This window comes from Lichenostomus cassidix, chromosome 3 (assembly GCF_008360975.1).
Source record: "Lichenostomus cassidix isolate B80296 chromosome 3, HeHo_3.0, whole genome shotgun sequence".
NCBI lineage: Eukaryota > Metazoa > Chordata > Aves > Passeriformes > Meliphagidae > Lichenostomus > Lichenostomus cassidix.
In genome coordinates this window covers 54,625,492-54,648,168 of record NC_139483.1, presented here as the reverse complement: position 1 = coordinate 54,648,168, position 22,677 = coordinate 54,625,492, and the positions used below count along the sequence as shown (strand labels likewise).

At 37.4% G+C, this 22,677-nt stretch overlaps 1 protein-coding gene across 1 annotated transcript in view; it reads left to right on the top strand.

The window, feature by feature from the left end:
* ESR1 (estrogen receptor 1) overlaps positions 1–22,677 on the top strand; it is a 160,027-nt gene that overhangs the window by 108,119 nt on the left and 29,231 nt on the right. The window contains exon 5 of the mRNA XM_085055828.1: positions 1,157–1,492. Within this exon, the coding sequence (XP_084911954.1) occupies positions 1,157–1,492 (336 nt within the window). The remainder of the gene's footprint in view (positions 1–1,156; positions 1,493–22,677) is intronic.

The following is a 22,677-nucleotide window of genomic DNA, read 5'->3' as shown; positions in this document are numbered from 1 at the left end:
GTTTTCTCTATCCCTTGAATGGTTTGCATCTTTCTTCTCTTTTGATGCTTTCTTTTGCTTTTCAAACTGGGACAAGTGCTGCTTTTTCAATATTGCATGAGAACCCCAGAATAAGCCACGTCACAAGCTGCCTTCTCCTCATATCTCAATTCCTTGTGTGCTTTACTTATTACTTGGTTGTCCTCCCTTGCCTCCACTTGATGATGGATTTAAGTTTTTGACTCAATCCCAAAATGCCTGTAACTCCTCCACTTAGAGCCAGACTTAACCTTCCCTTTATGGCTGGAGTCCACGTGGGCTTTATCATTATGTTTTTCTTGTAACCTTTCCACAAAGGGAGATTTTGTTCCACTGTAAAGGTCTTATGTTGTTTGAATTGGTATGGCTGACTTGATAATATCCCAAGGTTCAGGGTCATACAGTGCAAAGCACATTGCAGAAATGTGCAGTAATGACAATGAGGGTTTCTGTTGTGGCTATTTCAGTCTTTTGACAGTAGGTCTCCCACATCAGATTCTGAGGTTGCAATTATCTCTCCTTTTCTTACTTATGTTTATCTACTTACATGGCATTCTTTATTGCTGTATAAGCTCATCTTATAATGGGAAATTTCTTGAGTGGTTTTTATGTAATTATGAAGATCACAGGTTCAGCAATAGGGTGATGTTTAATTAAAATAATTGGTAACCTTAAGCAAAACTATCTAGATAGTTTTTGAGAGCTACTTCTCTGATCTATCTGACCCACCAACATCATTAATTTATAATTGATCATTTATAGAATAATGGTCTGCTAGAGGTTAGGACGTACTTAGAAGTTTTGGGCTGTAAAGAAATATTTATTTATTCCCAATAAGCAACTTCCTTTCATGGAGCTAGGGCAGCCTAGACAGTGTTCCTAGTCTAGAGTCCTGTGTGAGCCCAACTAATCTGAATTTTCGGAAGGTGTGCACTATCCCTGACACTACACTTTTAAAAAAATTTTTTCTCTCCAACTGCTGATGTAAGATTCCCTTTATGGGACGAAGTCTTCAGAAAATAAATCAAGAGTCAATGCTGCATGGGTCTATCAAAAGCATCTGCTGTTGACTGAAGCCAAGTGCACATAATACTTAAGTTCCAGGAAAGGAATTAATTATATTCCTGTGTGTCTCTAGGAATCCGGAAAGACCGCAGAGGTGGGCGAGTGATGAAACAGAAACGCCAGAGAGAGGAGCAGGATTCCAGGAACGGGGAGGCTTCTTCAACAGAGCTGCGAGCTCCCACCCTTTGGACAAGTCCACTGGTGGTTAAACACAACAAGAAGAACAGCCCAGCCCTGTCCCTGACGGCAGAACAGATGGTCAGTGCCTTGCTGGAAGCTGAGCCACCCCTAGTTTATTCTGAATATGACCCAAACAGACCTTTCAACGAAGCCTCTATGATGACCCTGTTGACCAACCTTGCAGACAGAGAATTAGTGCACATGATCAACTGGGCAAAGAGAGTTCCAGGTAAGGAAAAAAAGCCCTAGTCAGCTATAAAACCTGCAGATCACAAACAAACAAAAAAAACATGTATTGATTTTCTGACTACCTATTCTTATTTAATTCAAATTTTTCATTTAAGTATAAATACAATAACAAAATTTATAACATTAAACAAATTTTATGTTATATTGGTTGATAAAATACTATAGTGCCATGTAAGTGACTTTTGAAGAAAGATTTATTCAAGCAAAGGTGTTTTCCCCACACTGTCGAGTGTTGGACAGCTTTTGGTTGCAATTCCTTTTTATTTTTCCCAGACAAAACTCAGCTAAAAAGAGATTATTAAACTCAAATTTAGTCAATCTGATTTAATCAAATAATGTTAACTATTTTGATCCCTTTTGAAAAGGGTTACTCTCATATGTGCAATGTAAGCTGTAAATTCAGCATCACTAGCAACCCCATAAGTATTGATATGATTTATTTAATTGCCGGGGTTTTTTTGACAAATAATTACAAATTTTTCATGGATTTTGAGTCTAAAAAACAGTCCCATAACAGTGGGTTTTGACTGATTTTTTTTCATTCTAGAACTAGATGTTTTTGCCTTTATCATTTTGGTGCACCATGTTTTCCTCTTTTCCAAAAAAGGAATGACAGTATTGTGGGAAATATGTAACATTTTTGGTTGACTATATGTTACATATCCATTCATGTGGTTCAATTAATCAGTATTAATGAAATGAGAGACTAGTTTTGTACGAAAATTCATCACCTTTCAAAATTCCAGTCTACACAAATAGTCTTTGTAAGTTAAGATTTCAAAATTTAAAAGACATTTATTGCATGTGTTGTAGTTTTAGCTTGGTAAAAATACTGGCATACATGGTAATTTATACTTCATATTTCACTGGGATTCTGATCCTTTAAGATTCTACTGTAACCATTTAGTTAATTAAAATTATGTAGCTGCTTTAGGAAGGGATGCTAGAGACGACTGACATAGCTTACACTCACATAATGCATTACCTCAAAAGAATTACACCCAGGTTATGCCATTTGTCTGTTTTCTTTCATTTAAACTTGGCAAGACTCTTCCTGGTAAATCAATAACTGTGTCTTTTCCAGTCCTTAAGGGTTCCCTTTCAACCACTTTTCACATGTCACTTTGTGGGCTCCAGCTATGATCAATGAGAACCTGTGTGTGTTTCATTTCTCATTGTATCTCATAAGAAATCACAAGAGAATTTTATTCTTGACAAAGTCACAGTGGTTGAGGCCTGATCTACAGTCTGTTCAAGTCAAGGGCACGTTCTGCTGTTAATTTAGGTATGTTTTGTATCATCTGTGAGTTTGCTTAGTATCCTTTCCAGTCCTGTGTCTGAGTCATTTATGAAGATGTTGAAGAGCACAGGGCAGAGGACAGAGCCCTGCAGAATCCCACTAGTGACAGTCACCAGCCTGATGTCACCCCATTCACTACAACCCCCTGTGCCCAACCTGTAAGCCAGGTGCTCACACATTGCATGATGTTATGAAGTAATTTAAGGAATTCCTTTGTACAACCCCTGAACACACATATACACTTAAGCATATCCTCCAACCCCAAAACTTACTTGGTTAGTGAAACCTGAATATAGTTTTGGAAGAACACCTTCATATATTTATTTTTGCATGCTGATCAATGAAATGAACTTTTAGTGATAAAAGTAGTTACTCATCTTAGAACCAAAGTATGAAAACAGCTTTGTGCTGGATATTTTGTCCAGAAGGATACAGTGAGAGAGTATCAAAAGCTTTACTGAAAACCAAAAAGAACACGATTTTTGAGGAAGGAAGACATTGATATCAACAGAGCAGAAAAACAATGAGGATACATCATACAAAAAAAGTGTAAGGACTTTCAGGAACATTTTTTGAGTTTATTTTTCTGTGTGGGCTTTAAAGAATAGTTTTTGGTCAGCCAGTCTTTCTGATGAATTGTTGGGTATGGAAGAAGAAATGGCTAATTAGATGTACTGGATAAAAGTGAAACTATTCTACAAAATGGAGTAATAAAATGTAATTTGTGACGGACTGTGTAGAACAATTTAGGCAGAGATATGTTATAAAGACATGCTGAAGACAATCTTCAAAATTAGATTATTATCTTTGCAGATATGCCCTGACTGGGAAGGTGAGAACTGTCCTCAATCTTTATTGCAGCTAATTCAGCATTAGTTCACACTTGCTTGAGCTAGCTCTGCAAACTTGATGGTGATAAATTTCTGGGGAAAAGACAACTTGTGGCAGCTTCTTATGCATAACCTTAAAAAATATCTTTGACACTTAATTATAACATGATTTTTACCTGAGGTCAGAACCAAGTTCCCCTATGACAATGCGATTCATAATATGTCAAGAACATATTGTTTTAATTTTTCTTTGGAACCTTGGCCACTAGTACAAGAGGTTTAGCCAGATTAAATGAACAAAAATATTGTACAGTATCCTATGACATAAGCTAAAAATTCAGGATGCCTTAGTCTTTACATGGCCTAACAGGGATTTAGGCTGCAGCCCTCCCAGGTGGCCTCTGTAAGGCACTGATGGTACCTTTTGATTACTCCAGCCAGCTGCAATAGCTGGCAGCTGCACATGAGTGGGTGCAAACAGATTGTGGTGGGCTAGAGTTTACATGTAAATTGAGCCTTTTACCTTTTAACTGGGACAAATCACTAAAACTCACATGTAGGCAAGGCATCAGTGTAGATGAATGTTCCTTTCTGAATCACGTACACCCAATGGGTATGCCTTCCTATGTTCGAGACTTACATAACATCCTGGGGATGTAGTACCTCCTTCAGAATGAGGTTTTATAGTTTATTGAATCTTCATCGTGGTCTTTGATAAAATGAGCAAAATCATTACTTTGCTTTTCTACAGAAATGCTGTTATGTCAAAGGAATTAATGTATTTCATTATTCACTGACTGTGTGTATAGTTTGATGTCATATATGGAGTACTGTATTTTCTAAATGAAGCTGGCATTTTCAGTGTAATCATCAATCCATGTTTGGTGCAGGATCACTTGAGATGCTAAGAGACATTATGAGCTTATGGAGTGAGTTCATGGTAAAGAGTGTAGCTTTAAGAAAATTTTGTTTCAAGGGAGAAATCCTTGGCAGTGCTGCCACAATTTTGTATAACTATTTACTACAAGTACAGTAGCTGTACAACTTAATAGCCCTAAAATGGTACTCTGGGCATACAGGCTTTGAAGTTTTGAGATGATTCACAGTGCTGTACTTATTTTATGGCTTCATGAACCGAGGAGATAAACATTTTGGCACTGGGTTTTTTGTTTTTTCTTTCTTTATTTCAAAGCCACAGAGGCTGCTATTTTCTTAAGATATTGTTTTCCTATTTGACCTTCTAAACTGCTGTGTTTGCTAAATTAGGAACAGTGTGTAAAGAGGCCAACAGCCATAATTTTACTCTTCACTTTGGTGGCACCAAACCCTGAAAAAAAAATCAGTCAACTTGCAGTGGAAGGAAAGATGTCTTAGATGAGTGGTATGTGTTTATAACCCTTTAAGTGTAGGAAAGGCTACAGAGCTTCTAAGTGTAGTGATCCTCCTTCCAATAATTTAAACTTAAAAAAATAGGAATGGCTTCCAATTCCTGTAATAATTTTTGATAACCCTTTCAAAATACATGTTATATTCTCTTCTCCTTTGCCTAACAGGCTTGTTGTGGAGATTTCTAAAATGTTATTTAAAACCCCATCCCTTTGCTTATCTCTTTAATCTGTTGATGTGATACTTTCTGCTCCACTGCTTAGATGAAAAACAGAGGAAACAAATCTGTAAGCAAAAAGAAATGAAAATAGGCATCTGCATCTTACTTTATGGCTGCTTTTTGCTAATTTAATTTCTGAAGAGTTTCAATTAATTATCATGAATGTAAGAGATAAGTATCAAATCTTACAGCAGAATAAAGTAAACACACCATTTGAATTTAAACATCAAGACTGAGACACATCATTCAATAGAATGATTATGAAGGGCAGCAGAATTAAAGTCATTAAATATGAAATTAAAGCTTTCCATCCCTGTGTTTTCTTAGCCTGGGAAGCATCTTCAGTTTTTTGTGTTTATATTTGTAAAACCAAAAAAGCACCACTTTCCGTCTTCCTCCTCCTCCAGCTTCTGGGTGCTGTATGAGAAAACCCCTCTCTTACAAGTACCTTTTTTTATTTTTTCTAGAATTGTCTTGTAGTTCTTTTAGAAAAAGGATGAGGTATATTTCCTCCTGTACAGAACTTCGAATGAGAGAAAAGGATGAAACAAATTGACACAATGGTTTGCTGTTGAGAGACAGGGCAGAGGTGCTGCTCCATCAGCACAGGGAGATGTCATATGCACCAGGAGCTGGTGTCAGATGGGGAAAATCCAAAGCTGAGAAGGAGCAATTCAGCAAAAATTCTTGTAAAGGAACATAAACTTTAGTTACAGGTATCAATGCGAATAAAAATACAGGCAGTGGTTTCACTAGCTGAAGACTGGAAGAAAATTATAGCAGGAAAAAAAGGTATCAAGGTCTGAATTATAACTCAGATATTGGAAATGTAAGAGGTACCCTAATGGAATGGTTTTCAAGCTCTAGGGAGTCCCTAGAGTTAGGGATAGAGAAGGGGAGAGAAGTGCATCAGGACAAGTTGATCAGCAACAAGGAGACTCCAACTGTGAGAACAAGCAAAGAACACATGCAAGAGGACCAGAGAAAAAAGATGTTGTAAATCAGCCAGATGAGCCAACAGTAAATTCAACAGCTCAGTACTCAGCTTCTCACTTATTGCTAGAGCTCCTGCTGAAGACCAGTAATTTGTTCAGGGGCTCTTCCAAGTGGAAGGGTCTGGTTGGTGCCTACTCCCATTACCACAGGAAGAGCCTTGGGATGTGATTTACTCACTGTTATTTCCCATTTCATCTTCCAAGCCATAGTGTTTGAGCTTTATGTCCTACTCTTTCCCCAGGAGTTCCCTGGCAGTAGGAATGAAAAGAATGTGCTCAGACTGCATCATTGTATTTGCATAAAATTTCAATCAAGGGAAACAGAATTAGGAAAGGAAAATTAGTTAGAGAACCACTTAGAATAAGTCTTTAGAAAACCATTCAGAGTATTTCTTTAGAGAACCTTTGAGTGAGCTCAGAAAAATGTCCTTGAGAGTTTTCTAATACTTGTCTTGCAATATTTGATATTTTTTTGTTCGTTTTTACCAAGTTTTTTGCAAACTCCTAAAGCTAGTTCTGTAGCTTTCCAGATTTTATTTCATTGTCCAGGAGAAGAGAGATTCTGAAGAATATGTCAGCTGCTGATTCTGCTATGCAAATACATAGTACAAAAAAATCTATTAGGATTGCTACTCCACATATTATAGAATCATAGTTCCTTTTGTACACAGTGGTTTTAAAATCAAGACACACAGGGCTATTACAAGGCTGACCCTATTCAGGCCTTTTCAGAGTAAGAAATATTTGAATTTCAAAGTTTTGAATTATGGGGCTCCCCAAGAACCTGTCTCAAAAAATATCTTTAATAACCAAAATTTACATAACTATGAGTAATCTTGTTTACCTGTTTGACATACATTGACGGATGAAAAATGACACCAAACAGGTAAGAAGAAGCTAACATTCCTTTAACAAGAACTACTTATATATTGGAGTTAATTGGGCATTCAATAGCATACAAGTTTATTTGATAATAAGTGTTTAAAGATTAAATGCTATTTGTCTTGGCAAATGAAAGGGCAAAAACGAGCATCCACAATAATAATCTTTATCTTTTTTAGCCAAAACTTTAGGAAATTAAATATTTAAACTGCAATATTTTATTTCTAAAAGATATGATCCTTTTATAAAAAACATTTCCTGCTATTTTTCTTTAGCTGATAAATAATTTACACTCTTGGATGAACATATATGTCTTAGAGTCCTCAGCTATGCTGAACCCTGGAGCTTTCCAAGAAACGCTTGTTAATTTCTGCTCTAAGTAAACAGTAAGTAATGATCCCTCCTGATTTATTTATTTCTGAAAATAATTTACAAAGAGAATATGCGATTGTTGGAAAGCACTGATGCGATATGTATGTGCATGTGCACATATCCATTGTTTCTTGTTCACATAAGTCACACAAATTGGCCCTTTTAGCTTGATGTTTAATAACTTCAGCCTAATTCTTTTAGGTTCTCTCTAGTACTACATCTCTGAGCACAATCAGCTGTGATTCCAGTTTAGAGGTTATTTTAATATAATTTGTATTAGTTTTCTGTTCAAGTGAGTCACTCACTAAAATCTCATGTTAGATATATAGGAGTTTTTAAGTTGCATAGAAATAATTAGGAAAGATTTATTACAGGCAACTTCTGGATGGGCTCTTACCCTGTCTGTGTTGCTGCAGTGGTGCTTTATACGACACATCTGTTACACAGCTCATTTGTTTTCTGTGATTATCTCTCCGGGAAATGAACTATGTGTGTAAAGAGTATGTTGTTTTGTCTGTGCGCTAGTTATGGGCTGCTGTGAATTTAAACTAGTGAAAACAAGTTAAAGAATATCCCACAGGGGAATGGGAGATGGGAAATCTGCAATTGCCTTGCTCCTCCAAGAGTTTGTTCTCAGCTAAGAGTGTCCATAAGGAGCTATTGCCTGCTCTTTCTTATCTAAGATTCTATTCCTTGTAAGAAATGTCGCAGTTTGCCACAGTCCTGAGCAGGGAGTTAGAGATGAAGTATTTATCACTGTGCTTAGACTCTGGTCTAGACCTAAAGCTTCTTAAGCCTCTTGAGGAGTCCTGGAAACAGAAGGGAGGAATGAATATCTTGACTTTGATTCAGTGTCTGGCTCCCTTTGCCCAGCAGAGAGGGGCACTGCTCAGGCTGTCAGAGGTACTCAGTGATTCTCCTGGGTATCTGGTATTCCTTGTGAGAGATTGATCTCAGAAAAAGAAAACGCATATCATCAGAATTTTCAGTGATTTTTGTCTCTGCAGCTTGAGATTTTTGGCTTGGAACCAAATCCAGTGGGAAGTCTGAAGACCCAGACTCAAGGTTAATATACAGAGGAGAAGAAAAGTACTATTCAAAATCTTGCTTACAGGCTCAGTATGCTGCGTTCCCTGTGAAATTGCATTCTGGAGTGTTTAAGTTGATTTGGAAAACCAAAATTCAAGAAATCTAATTTTACTTTGATTCACAAAGATAGGGAAAGTGGTAGAGTAGGGCTAATTAAAATGTTCCTAGAGAATATTACCTCTTATCAATAGTCTAATGAAGCATCTTCTGCAACAGCTGCTGTCCCTCAGAAAACATGGCTGCAAATAGAGAAGTGGCTATACAGGCTGCTGTCATGAGAACCAGGTGTCTACTAAAACCCTGAACAGTCTCTGACTGGGTGTGTTCATTGTATTAAAAACAAGAATAGATCTAAAAGAGATGAATAGAGCTAAAATTGCAATATTGCCATATAATACAAACTATTATATTAGTATTGCGTGTCTGACCTATTTCAGAAATTTCCTTTGATTGCTACAAAGGTCGTATTTCTGATGAGTATCACACACATTTGTAGGATGTTCTCTGTGAGATTGTAATTTCACAAGTATTTATTCCAGTTCCAGTGCTGGCTAGAATGGTTCCTACCTACCTTTCTGCTTCTCCTTGTGTTGGGGTGGCTGTGCAAGTACAGGGATTTATCTGGGCTAAAAATGAATCTTTTGGGTGTGTTTTGGGTTGATAATAACTTGTGTGAGTTCCCCAATCCAGTTCATGGAAAAATAGTTGAGGCAACTGAAATGTGGGGTGACATTATACCAGGAATGAATAGGCAAATATTAATGTGACGGTGTTAGAAAGAAATATTCATGTATCTGGGCTGCCAATAGTAACATACAACTAAATCAAGCTTTTTTCTAATTTAATTTATCCTTATTTCTACTTCTGCAGAGAGGTCTTTTCCAGTCTCTCCTGTACACAGGGCAAGAATCTTGTTCCTGGCACCATTTATAGTCCTGTTTGCTTAAGTAGATGTTTAGGTCCTACTTTGCATGTTCCTGCTTAATCTGTAGCATATTATGTAATGTTCTGCCATAGTTGTGAGGGGTTGGAGACTCAAAGGTAGGAGGTAGCACCCCCTAACTCAAGATGCATCTTGTTCATAGAGGGTCTTTAGTTGGCTTCCATCCCTGGGGTACAAGATGCTTTACTTCCCAGGAGGCAAAGACTGTCTGATTGGTTGCCAATTCTAATGCATATTTTTTGAAAGTTCTTCTGTCTTTCTCTTCCAGGAAGGCAGTAAATTCTTCTGGAGGTTCTTTGGGCCAAGTTTGCATTGTACAGCTAGTAAATAGTGACCTGAAATGACAGAAGCATGTGGCAGCCTTTTGGCATCAGCAGTTGACTCTCAGTCTTCTGCAGGGTGGGATTTTGCAATGTCTGTGGAAGAGGAAAGCTCTAGTATACTTTATTTGGTGATGGTGGGATTAAACACTGGTATTAATTGGTTAACATCTGACACATTTTAAAACCAGTTACATAGAGATGTTCTCAGCTAACACAGAAGAGCTGCCTATGAAAATCCAGCACATTTATCAACTTGTGACTTCATTTTTTTCCCCACTTAGTATTCATATAAACACAGTTATGGAGGATCATTGACTCTAGCATGAATACCAAATGCACTTTTTCCCACCAGGTAAACATGTAGTGTTATGTTCCTTTATACTTTTGGGAAGAATGCTGCATTACCACAGGGAAGCTCTGACTGTGCCAATACCTCCTTATGTCAGTTATGTATAATAACTCTCTTAAAAAGTGCCACAGTGAATCCATTCCTAAAGTAGTGTCTCAGGATTTTATCTGCTGCATGGGAAAGATATGAAGCACACTAAATATCCCTGTTGTGAAACAGCCCCCCACCTCCCAGTTTGAAAATTCTTAGCCTACAGTATAAATATGAATTAAATCTGCTGTTTTTTTAAATGCTCATTGTGCTCCTGTTTTATGCCTTACCACTACGCCTCACTTAAAAAAGTGGCTTATATTTTTCAGAATTTTTACATGCTACTGTAAGTTTTTTAATTTTTTTTTGTTCTGTTTTTGGGGGGGGGTTATGTGTGGCTTTTTGTTGATTTTATGTTTTCTTTTGGTTTGGTTGGTTTTTTGGGCTGTTTCAGTTTGGTTTTGTTTTTCTTTAACAGGACACATCTAATCAAGTGTTCAAACAGACACATTTGAACATTGGAATGAGACAGTGCCAGGCAACACAAATACATTTCATTTACTGCCTTATTTCAGCAGACAGTGCAATCAGAGTGCTCTTTTCTTTAGACTCCAGATGAGGCTTTTTGTACCTTATTTGTCCGTAATAGAGCTTCTGAGAGGTTTTGGTAAAAATCCATCACTGCAGTCTGATGAATCCAGATCTGCTTTTCTTCAGCTGACAGGGAATAACTGTTACCAGCTTTCCATGAGTTATTTTATTTACAAATAATGTGGAGTAACTTGTAAGTGCTGATTTTATGTAGGTGGAAGACTGAAATTATTCACTAATGGGATGTCAGAAGAGTTCAGTACAATCTTGATGAGCTGTTTTCCCCCTTCTTAATAAGTTGCTAGCCTCATGGACCCTCAGAATCTCTTGGCTTCTGAGTCTCTGAGCAGCTTCCTAATACTTTATGTTTAATTGGGGTAGGACTATATTTAAATGTGTTTGTAGATGCTTTATTTTACACTCAGAATTACCTTTGTGTGTGTAAGACAATAGTATTAAGATTTTTTGCTCTTTTTTCTTGAATTTCCAAGTTCATCCCTCTTCCTCAGTTTAAGCATGAAAATGCTTAAACGTTATGTTGATTCCAGACTTAGCGCAAAGAGTTAGGAGGTGACTCACTTCTCTGAGTATGTCTGAAATTCCTGTTTTATTTGTTCTGATTAAGTTAAATTATTTTCTGTCATCTTCATATTTTGCTGCCTCATTGCTTTCTTGGCCTGTCAGATCATTATTAATAATATTTAGGATAATGAAAGTTAGAAAGTGCTGTGTCATGTTGAGAAGTTTTCACCACATTGTTGCTTCATATTTTCTGTCTTTTGTTCAATTCTTTATAAGTTTGTCTTTTACCATCAAAGTGCAGCATCAGTTCCCTGTGACCTATTTTGGTTGTGTCTATATGAAGCTACTGCATGATTTCATCTCATCCTGGTTACTCTCCTGGTGATAGCAGAGTAGCCATGGGAGAATATAAACATATGTGAGCTGAAGAGGTATATAACAAGAACCCATAACCTTCTGGATATCATCAAAAGTGGGCAACATAATTTGGGTCACAATCAGGTGATATTTGCTGTCTCAGGGCTCCTACAGCAAACACAGTTCTGCTTCTGAGGATGGGAGCTTCAGCCTGAAAAAGTCTTATGGATATGATCCAAACTGTGCTTTGAGAATCAGCATAGTGATGTTATTCATAAAATAATCTCCTATACTATGCCTGAACTGTGTGAAGTGGCTCTATTTCTTGATTCAAGCCAAAGTTTTATTCTCATCCATAATGAGTCTGTCAAATTTGCATTTTATATGCTGGTGAAAGAAAAAAGAAAAACAAAATAAACCAAAATGTCTCTGAAATAAGAAAGACAAAAATTACCACTTTTTTTACAAGTTGGAAAAAATATGAAATTATAATTCCAGGGAAATCTTTCTGAATTTAAAGTTACATCTTTTTCTTCTAATCTTTAATTTCTGCTGTTGTACTTTTTAGGAGATATTGTGGTGATTTTTATTTTTTTAATTTAGTGGGATTCCATGCAATTTTCCAGTCCTGTCAAAGGATGACAAATAGAGTTTATAGGTCTGGTCATTTTGGATGAGCTTGTACATTGTTCCAAAGCTTTACCAGATGTCTCTATCAGAGTTGTGTAAATAATTAGTTTCTTTGTTTTGTGGCAGATACAAACAGTAAAAAATAAACATTCTCGCTTAATACAAAATGAAATTTTTGAAACTTTCTGCTAGATATTAACCTTTTTGGATGAAAGGAAATTTTTTTCAATATGAAAGAATAGACTTCAATAAATATCAAGTATTTCAGGCACCTGTTTAAAATAAGAATAAAAGACAATTTGGGAAAAAACAGTCTTACATTTCCTAGAAGTTTAGGTACCTTTTTCAGTGCTGACCAGGAAAAAGTGCCTGGTAGAATGCTGAAAACTAAGATGAGGTGGCTGAGTTTCCAGATAGAAACCAGCCTCTCTTTATTTTCATTCTGTGAAATCTGACATGTTACCCAGAGTGTCTTAAGCTTCTCAGCCTGTCACTTTCTAATGTAAAATGCTCTGTCAGAGTGCTTCCAACCAGCTCTAGCCTCAGCATGTGTCTGAGCAGGCAGTACGGGAGCTTGAGTCAAGGTCACTCTCCTCCAAGTGCAACACCTGTGTGTTGTGTGCACACCTGAGCCTGCTCCATGAAATGTGTGACAGTTTCCTGAGGGTGCCTCGGGATTTTTACCCATTGAAGGAGAGTGCAAGAAAAGAGGCTTAAGACAGTGATGTGTTTTGTGTAAAAATGCTGCTTGGTAACTTACTAGGTCTCCCTGGACAACAAAACTAATACGAATTGCCAGCTGCATTCCAGTGTCTTGCTTTCCCTGTAAAGTATTCCTTTGCTCTGTCTTATGATGACACTCCCACACAGCTGCTAAAGTAGCCTTCTTGTTGTAGTGGTTGAAGGAAATTGCTGCAATTAATTTTGCTGTCTTTCTTCTCTTTGATGTATCTTTAAAATTTCTTGGATGATTTTTCAGAGATTGGGTTCTGCTCAAAACCAGTCATGTAGGGGTGAGAGGAATAGGAGGAAAAAGGAACATTTGAGCCTCATTTATATGTGCTTGTTTCTGTTTTGGTGTAGGCACCAGGCAGTGCAATGAATGCTAAAGTACATATATAAATATATATAGCTTCTGTTACTCACACACAAATGCAATAGACAGAAATAATACTTCTTCAAAAGTGAACAAGACGAACGAATAAAATGGATGCAGGTGCATTAGTCAGGCTAGTTTTACATCCTAGTGACTATAAAGAATGACCAGGCCATGAACTCTGAACTTATGCCTTATTTCTTGGGTACAGCACATTATGTTCTGAGCAATTTCTATTTGTAGTCTTGAAGCAGTATTAATCTTCTAGTTCACTAAAAACTTGACAGTTTTCCCCTCTTTTACTTGGGTTGCAAAATAATCCTCTTTTCTGCTAATTCCAGATGCTGCTGCAATGAATGCTAATTGGTTTAGTGGTGAGCACAGTAGTGGGAGAGACTGTGGAGGAAAAGCTTAGTGCCTTGTTCACTGGATTTTATGAATGAAGAAGCAGAGAGCATAGCCCTCCCAGTTTCATCATGTAAAAGTTTTTGCAGTCAAAGAAAGTGTTAAATTGAAATAGTGACTTCTAAAAAACTTCTAAAGCTTCCAGATATGGGTGGAGATATAGACTAAATTGGTGAAACTTTAATTCTCAAGTAATTAAACAGAATTATTTGAAATAAAAGTATAAATCCATTATTTGAAATAAACCCAGAATTATTTGAAATAAAAGTATAAATAAAAGTATAAAAGGATTTTAGGGACATCAGAAAGAAGAGGGTTAATCCTTAATTTCAACTTAAATAACTAATTTTAGTTTAGAAGAGAGGCTGAAGCTGGCCATTGATTGTGTTCTCTTGCAAATCTTACTCTATCTCTTTTTTAGAATGTTCTTGATTGTGTTATGATGACCTTTAAGTCTTTCATATAGTTCTTATAATTAAAGGAACAAAAAGGATAAAAAATGGAACAATGCAGATATATTTACACCCTAACATTTGTGGAGGAATTGAGGTGCAGAGCAGTAGAGATGAGCTCCCTGTGGTACAGTAGGTGTCCAGGCTCCCTTTAACCCAGTTTTGCTCACTTGCCATCCCTATCCTGTCCCTGCTACGACCATTAGAGACATATCTGGATTGCCTTCATCCACCCTGAGGTTTTCCAGAGCCTCTTCCTCGAGCAGGATCTGTCTGCTGGTGCTGCAGGGAAGGCCAGGCATGTGATGCTGCCCAAGCCAGCCCCAGGCAGAGCTCCATGTGAATGAACCAACCGCTCTGGCTTGCTGCTCTCACTGACACTGTGAGGGCATTGACCCATCCAAAGTGCCTTTGCCAGGTACAGGGCTCATAAAATTAGTAACAGGATGCAGTAAAAGCACATAGGTACACTCTGCAAAAGAGGAAAACAACTGGGAAGTCTTTGATCTTTGGTTTTAAAATTCTCCTCTACTAATTGTGTATTGAAACAACCACTTGAAACCTTGCAGGGGCATGCTGGGGTCATTTAAAAAGCTCTGAAAGAGTCTACCTCAGTCTGCCTCCTTTTGCCCCCTCCTGTGATTATATGTTTGCTTTAAAACTGTGATTGCTTAAAGAGATTGCTCAAAGAGTGATTGCTTAATGAGACCTTTTGCCTCGAATGATTTTTTTTGACAGCCACAAAACCATCACTTACATTTGGTTTAGGTTATGATTGGAGCAAAGCCTGGTGCTTTAGTAAGCAGGTCAAAAAAATGCTGAAAACCTCATACTGTCTTGGATGCAACTGAGCAGACAGAAAAAAATCCAAGTTGTTCTGGATGTGACCTCAAGTCTTAGGGCAGATTTACACAAAGTGTAAACTATCCGAGGTGGTTGGTGCTCCCAACTCCCTGACAGTTGCTTTCATGCTCTTCCTTCTTGACAGGTTATTTCATCAATTGTCTGAGCACTTAAACCAGCAGAAGAGACCAGCAGTGTGGCAGCCCTAGTTGGTGGGAAAGGGGAGGAGGGGAAAGAATGAAGTCAGGAGGACAGTTTGTATTTATGAGTCTGTCTTTTGAGTTCGTAAAAGTCAGTTAAGAATGCATAACCAGCCCCAGAAATTACTTTAGCTGCATCTGCTTTTGATGGAAAACATTTTGCATAGCTGTGACCTCTTAAAAAAATGACAAATCCCAAAAAAACCCTCCAAACTACTTGCAACTGGCCTGGGTACTGGTATAAGTTCAATATAATGTAATTAGCTGTTGCAGAGATAATAAATAAAAGATGTATTACTGCATACCATCTATTTTAGTCCGCAGCTAATAAATTTTGTGTAGTATCTTTCTTCACCTGTCCAGGGAAAAATTCAGATGAAAACCTTCAAAGAAAAGCTTTCACATGCAGCTGATGGGCTGTCCCTACACTCAAAATCACATGGACCAGCTGCTGTTGTTCCATTCTCAATAAGCAGACAGTGTTCTGTGGCTTTTATTCACAAGGCTGAACTTCCTGAGGAATGGCACAGCTCTCAGTGGTAAAAGAACCATAAAGTGGCATCTTACTGTTGTCAAAGTGTTCCTTCAGATATCTGGATTACAGTCCAGGAAGGAATTATCATTCACATGCTTTAAATAGCTGTTACATAGTGCTGTAAGAATTGTCCATGTAATAATGAACATCACTTTTTATTGATTAGTTGAAGAGCTAGTTTTCTATGCGGACAATATATGTACATCTCCCTTCTTGCTTTATGATACAAGTGTGATAAACTTTCACTTACCAACTTTTACTTACAATACTTCTACAAAAGTTGTTGTTATAATTACTATTAGCAAGATTTGTTCTTATTTTAATAATTTTTAAAACTGCTTGTTAAAAGGATGAGGAAAAATTGGACCTAAGATTTGTTTTGTACAGGTAGTTACCTTGCCTGGGTTAGTAAGACAAATTGCAGTTAATGCTTGTGTACTTCCCTGCATTCAGGTTTTCTGCTCACATTCTAAACTGTTTTCCACCCAAATCTAACTTCGTAAAGCTTTTTTTCCTTTTTCTCTATGAGAAAATTTCAGTTGCTTCTGTTTTTTTTACCTGTACTGATTTGCAAGAAACAGAACTTTCACTTGGGGTGAAGGAGTCTTCAGCTCAAAGATTTTTGTGGTTGAAAAGATGACAGAGTGTGCTGAGACACTTCTGTCCTAATCCTGCCTCCTCCTGGATGAGGCACTTAACCTCTCCGTGTTCTATCTATAAAATACATTTAATAATACTAATGGTTTTACTGCCCTTTGAAAATGTAAAGTGCTATGTGAGTGCCAATTACTTTTATTATGTTCCCTGATGGAAGGCCTCAGCGTATTTGTGTTAAATGGTACTGCTAATGCACTGTCTGGAATAATCTTTGGTTAACAAAGTAAAACCATTGCAAAAAAACCCCAAGTGTTTAAGTCAAGGCTGACACAGTGACTCGTGCAAGAAAGTCAGGGCTTGCAGCACAAGTCCTCACTGGGTAAGCTTGTGTCCTGGCACAGCCAAGGGCTGGAGCCACAGCACTACCAGCTTGTCCTCTCTCCAATCTGTGTCCATGCCTGGGAGAGCACAGTAAGGAGGAAGCTGAGCTTAGGGCACACAGCCTTACCATCCACCAGCACAGGACAGATCTTCAGGCAATCAATAAATCCTACAGAATAATTTGCTTGTGCTGCTGTTCAGAGAGAACTTGCTGTCCCTAAAATTCACAGGAGCACTTCACAGCTAAGGGCTGCCTCCCACACTGTGTTCCTGCAGACCCCAGGCAGTGCATGGTCCAACTCCCTAGCAGCATTGCCAGCCACAATGATGTTGTGCTCGAGAACCCTCATGTTTCTCTCAGGCAAGGCATCCATATTTCATAAAAATGTGGCAAGGGTTTGTCAGGAGAAGAGAATATACATCTGAGCAGTGGCAATTTTCTGCCACTACCTCTGAAGTGTTTCCGTGGCCCTAAATACAAATCATACCTTGTGCAAAGTATTGCTTTGAGTAGATAAACTTTTACTTGCCTAACTTATTTACAAGCTTGCTCTGACATAGGAAACTTGAAATAGCACCTTGTAATAGGACTGTATTTAATGTATGTGGTATAGTCAGGGTACATTTGGTCATAATTTAGCCTGGTTTGTACCTGAGGAGGGAAGGAGAGATTCCTGTACTGAACAAGCAATTGGCCACTTGGGCCATGAATGGACTCAGGAACTTTTTAAACTCCTCATCCTGAAAAGATACAGACTGGACAGGTCTGAAAAAGTATGTACTTTTTGTTCAGGCAGAAAACACTGAATGAATGAAGTCACAATAACTGCACATATTCCTGGAAAGGAGCTGATACAGTTCCCATTTGCCTGAGAAATGCATTTCAGCATCATCATGGTTCAGCTTTTAAGTGGAAGAAGAACAGACCAGCTCCTAGTAAAGGGATCTGAAGTACAAGAGACAAATGTGACATCCCTGCAGCATCCTGCTCTGGGGACAGTGTCAGGTAGCGAGTTTGGCTGGGATGGTCTGCCTGCCAGGTTTCCTAAGGCAGCTTTCCTAAGGCCAGCTCAGGGAAGATGGAAACCTCCACTAGAGGTGAAGAGCAAATGCTTGCTTGATCTTGACTTTCAGTATGAATACAGACTGTGAAAGCAGAACCTCATCATCCTTCTGACTTTTAGGGTTTTCCCCAAAACCCCAAACGTTCCTAACCCGTATCAAGTTTGTGTCTATAAATTACAATTGTTATTTTTCAGAAAGAAGTTTAAAACCATTAGAGCTGAAAATGGCAAAATGTGAAGTATAATTTTAAAAATGAATTAACAGTAATTAAGAGCAGATGCTGTTCTCTCTGATCTCAAAATTAATTTCTGACAGACTGTTTACCCTCAGACGAGACAGAGTGTAAGTTTGGATTGGTGCTGTGCTATATTATAATTATGCAGGCAGCAAAACCAGAGAATTGTGAAAGAGCAGACAAAGTAGTTAGAGTCTCTTACGACTGTGCCACTTGCTTTGTGTTTGCCTTTCAAATTTCCTCCCAGGAGCTCAGTAAATTGTAGTTAATTTTTTTTCTGACCGCACTTACAGAAACAAAAGCAATGCCATTTTAATGAAAAATGGAATAACAAGGCTACTCTTCTAGCAAAATATTTGGATTGAAAATGTTGAGGTTTAGAGGTCTTTGATCTTCAGTCTTCAAAATAAGTCTTGATTTAAAACACTGGTGTTGTGTAAACAATTAAACCAATATGTCCATGTCATACTGTAAATGCCCTTAGGAGGCAGAACTTAATAAAAGTGTCTTATAATTTTGGTCTGAAGATCTGTGGAAAGAATTAGAAATAAGCATTATAGAAGTAGCTGTGTGAATACTGAGGCTCAGGGAAAACAGTGTTTGAGGTTCCCTGATTCACTTGGCCTTGGAATCTGTTTTGCTCTGCTGTTGTTGTGTACTGACAAGGCTATAGTCAAGGTGTGGGTTTTAGCCACCTCTTAACTGAGAGGTTTCAGGGCTCAGCCTTAAAGGTTGAAGAGGCTGAGTGATCCCTGCTATTTCAGAACAGAATGTCATCTTATGTGCTAGCTAAATGCAAAGATGTGGTCTCACCACTCTGTTTAAAGTGGGGAGGTTGGGTACCAAGCTTGTGGCATTAAAACAGGCACTTGATCAAACAGAGGTGACTGAGGTATTGGTCCTTCAGTGTGCTTTAGGTTAGGAGGAACAGATGTTTTTCCTTTCTATTGCTGTTTTTTTGAGAACAGAACTTGCCATAGGAATTGTTTTGCTGTTTGCCTTTCATCTACTTAGATGTTTTTCTCTATACAAACCTCTCCTTACGTTGCTGTTTTATTGGATGGTTGCTAGCAATTAGGTTGCAGCACCCACCACTACTTTCCTGCTGTCTTTGCCAACCTAATTAGCATTCTGTTCTAAATGTGGTCTATTACATGACTGTTGCATGACTGAGATACTGTATTGAATTGTAAACAACAGCCTTTTTTTCTGGTTGTTGCCACTTCTCAAAACACTGTATTAAGATAGAAAAAACAGTGGTCTGCCTGTACAAATTTAAGACCCCAAAGATAAAAATGTCCTGATTTCCCACAACTTTTTGGTATAGTTTAACATCCACTTTTTTTGCTATAGAAGATATTATAAAAATTTCTGCTGCTATTAAGTTAAAGACATAGCAGACAAGCTGGAAGGACATTTAAGACTTTTTTTTTCAACAGAATCATAGTTTTGCTGGGAAAAAAGGGTGTGAATAAAAGCAATCAAAATTATGGATGTTATTAAGTTGAATAATGTGATGAAGATACAGGCTGACTGAAAAACTGAAGTCCTAGTCACACTGTGTCTAAAAGAATATAGTTTAACTGGAAAATGTTCCAAGAAGTACCACATTGTTGTACAAAGGTGAACAGGATAACTTTCATCTAAGGAGTGACTGAATATACTAAAAATGTTTGGAGAAGAGAAGTCAGATGATGACCTAGGGAATGACAGAATCTTCCAATAAAATAATTAGATGTATCAAGTGAAAGTCAGAGAGAAATGTGGTTTTTTTCGGAACAGCGGGAGATCGTTATTTTACCTAGTGTTACCCGAGAGTGTGAAACTTCTTACTGGAGAGTACTGCTTCAGAGTACATAAAATATATCTGAAGCACATTAAATGCCTAAGTTGGTTCAGAAAGCAGCTGGAAAAACTTGGAGTGAAAAATATTAAGGGACTTTAAGCACAAATAGAGTTTTCAACTCTGCAAGTCCGAGCTGCACACCTCTGGAGCATGAGGAAACTTCCTGTAGAAGAATATGTTCCTCCTGCTGTATGTTTTGCCATAAACATCTGATATCAATTGCTGTTGTAAATGAGATGCTTTGTTAGATGGACCTTTGCTATTGCTTATAAAACTGTTTATTGCTTTTACTTTACTTTCCTTCAAAGCATCTGGAGACAAAGTCATTCTTTATGACACAATGTTTATTTTCTTGCAAAAATTGGCTGACGTTCATATTTTAGGTACCCATCATGATAATTAAGAGATACAGTGTAAACATATAAACTGGATTAGAATTGGATCAAATGTAAAAAGAAAGGTTTCTCTATCATTTGTTTTCACCTTTACATAACTGACTTTGAGCAGTCTGGACACCCTGTAGTTGTGTCTTATGAGTATTAGTAGAAACTGCAGAATTATGATAATGATCTGCAAATGTTAGTAAGTACCCAGTGGAGGACTCACTGTTGAAGGATTGAATCTGCAATGACACTGCATATTGGGTCTCAGAGAATGGTAATTGCTGTAGAAATTTTCTTATAAAACAGGCAGCTGCTTACTTGGTCGAAAGTCACTAAGGCAAATAGTGAATTTATTAGTTTCAAAATGATTGGTAAAATTTGGCACACACACACACACACATGCATATATACATATATAAAAATATGTGTATATATATATATATATATATACACACACATGTGTTGGTAGTGGTTATTTAGAGAACTGGAGGCTTCACAATGTATGTTATAGTAGCAATAAAAGAAAATCATCTGAGCTTTATGTTGTTTGTTCCTTACTGCAATTAAACAACTTAGTGCATAAACCACTTTTCTCAAGGGTGGATGCTTTACCAAATACTATTTCCAGTAGTCCTTGTGTTGTCCAAAATCCCAGATTACAGAGAGATTTGCTCATTTGTTTTGAAAATAGTTACTGCCTTCATTTTTTTTTTTAGGATGGTGGGATCATACAGTTTTGGATTCCCAAATCTAATGTCTTGCTTGTCAACATAGGGCTTGTAACAACTTTTGCTCCATGGACCCACTCCTGCTTTGGGGTGTCTTATTGTCTGAGAGATTTGTGTCATATTGTCACTGATGCAGCACATACTGCTGCTTTATATTAGAAAGGAAAATCAGTTTAGTTTGAACATTACAGTTTTGTGTTCTACACATAAGTTTTTTTGCCACCTACTCCTAACTGAGTACTCTGAAGACCATTCTGGCTCTTCAGAAGTTCAGATTTCTGTATTCATACAAGAGTTTGTGGAACGATGTTTGTTGTTGGCAATCACTTGGAAATGCTGTTAATTTATCTGTACTCAAAAGAAAAAGGATCGTCTAGCCATGGCTTTTACTGTGTAAGTGTCTTTCTCCTGTCAAACATAATAGATTAATGGGCCAGTGGCAATCTAGGTTTTGTTGGCTTTGGCTACATAAGAATTTTGATATAAGATCATGAAATTGGTCAGTCTGGTCTGTGGAGTGAGTTGTAGATTACATCCAAACTGCAGTTAATTGATTTATCAGCAGTGAGGTGAATGTCTTTCTTCTTCCTTAAAGCACAGTAATCAAAAATTTAGAATTAAAAAACACTTTCTGAATAACTTTCGAAGCTGTCCAGCATTAAAAGAGCACTGAAATTTGAGAATTATGTGCACATCTACACATAATTTTGGCAAGACTAAAGTGCAGCATGCTCTAATGATGAAGTGACTAAAGATTTGTTCATAATTTAATTTAAACTTCTGTAATATTACTTTGAATTAACTTGCTTGAACAAGAGTATGTCTTTTAAAAATCATTAAATCTTGATTAATGTTTCAAATGAGAGCAAATTCAAGGAAATTTAATATTTTACTTAGATAATAACTATTTTTGTTGTTAACAATGGCTCCTCATTCGCAGCTGGATTTGGAGAAGGTTTAGCTTCCAGCAAGGGCTTCTCTGGGTTATGCCATTACATTTTGTAATGCCATTCTCTTTAGTTTTCTAACCATCACAGTCCTTTAACACCTCTATGTTATGAAGCTCCACAAAGAGTAACTAAATCCCTCACCAGAGGGTATATTTTTCAATGCTTTATTCATTTTGATCTTTTTCTACCATTCTGTCCAACCTCTCATCCCACTTGCAGGATGGTTATCAGATTCAGCTAAGACTGAGGTAATTCAGCTTTCTTACACTCTCAGAGTTCCCCTGGCTTTTTATAAAGTTCATTGTCTTCAGTAGCTGTAGCTCAAACTTGGCTGATTTTTCTCCATCATTTTCAAGTCCCCTTCACAACTGATACTGTATATTTATATCAGAGCTTAATTTTGTAAATATGCTGAATCTTCTTAGGTGTAAACTTATTCATGATGAAGCTAGTGAGTGATTTACATTGCTTACACTATCAACCTGCTTTTGTATTATTTCCCATGTGCCAGCAGGACATCTGAACTATGACTTCTGTTTTTTCTGTGTCATCATTAAAAACTGTCCATGGTAAAGAAGTAAACTGTATGTCCTTCTTTTAGAAATACTTCAGTTCATTATCCTTTTGCCA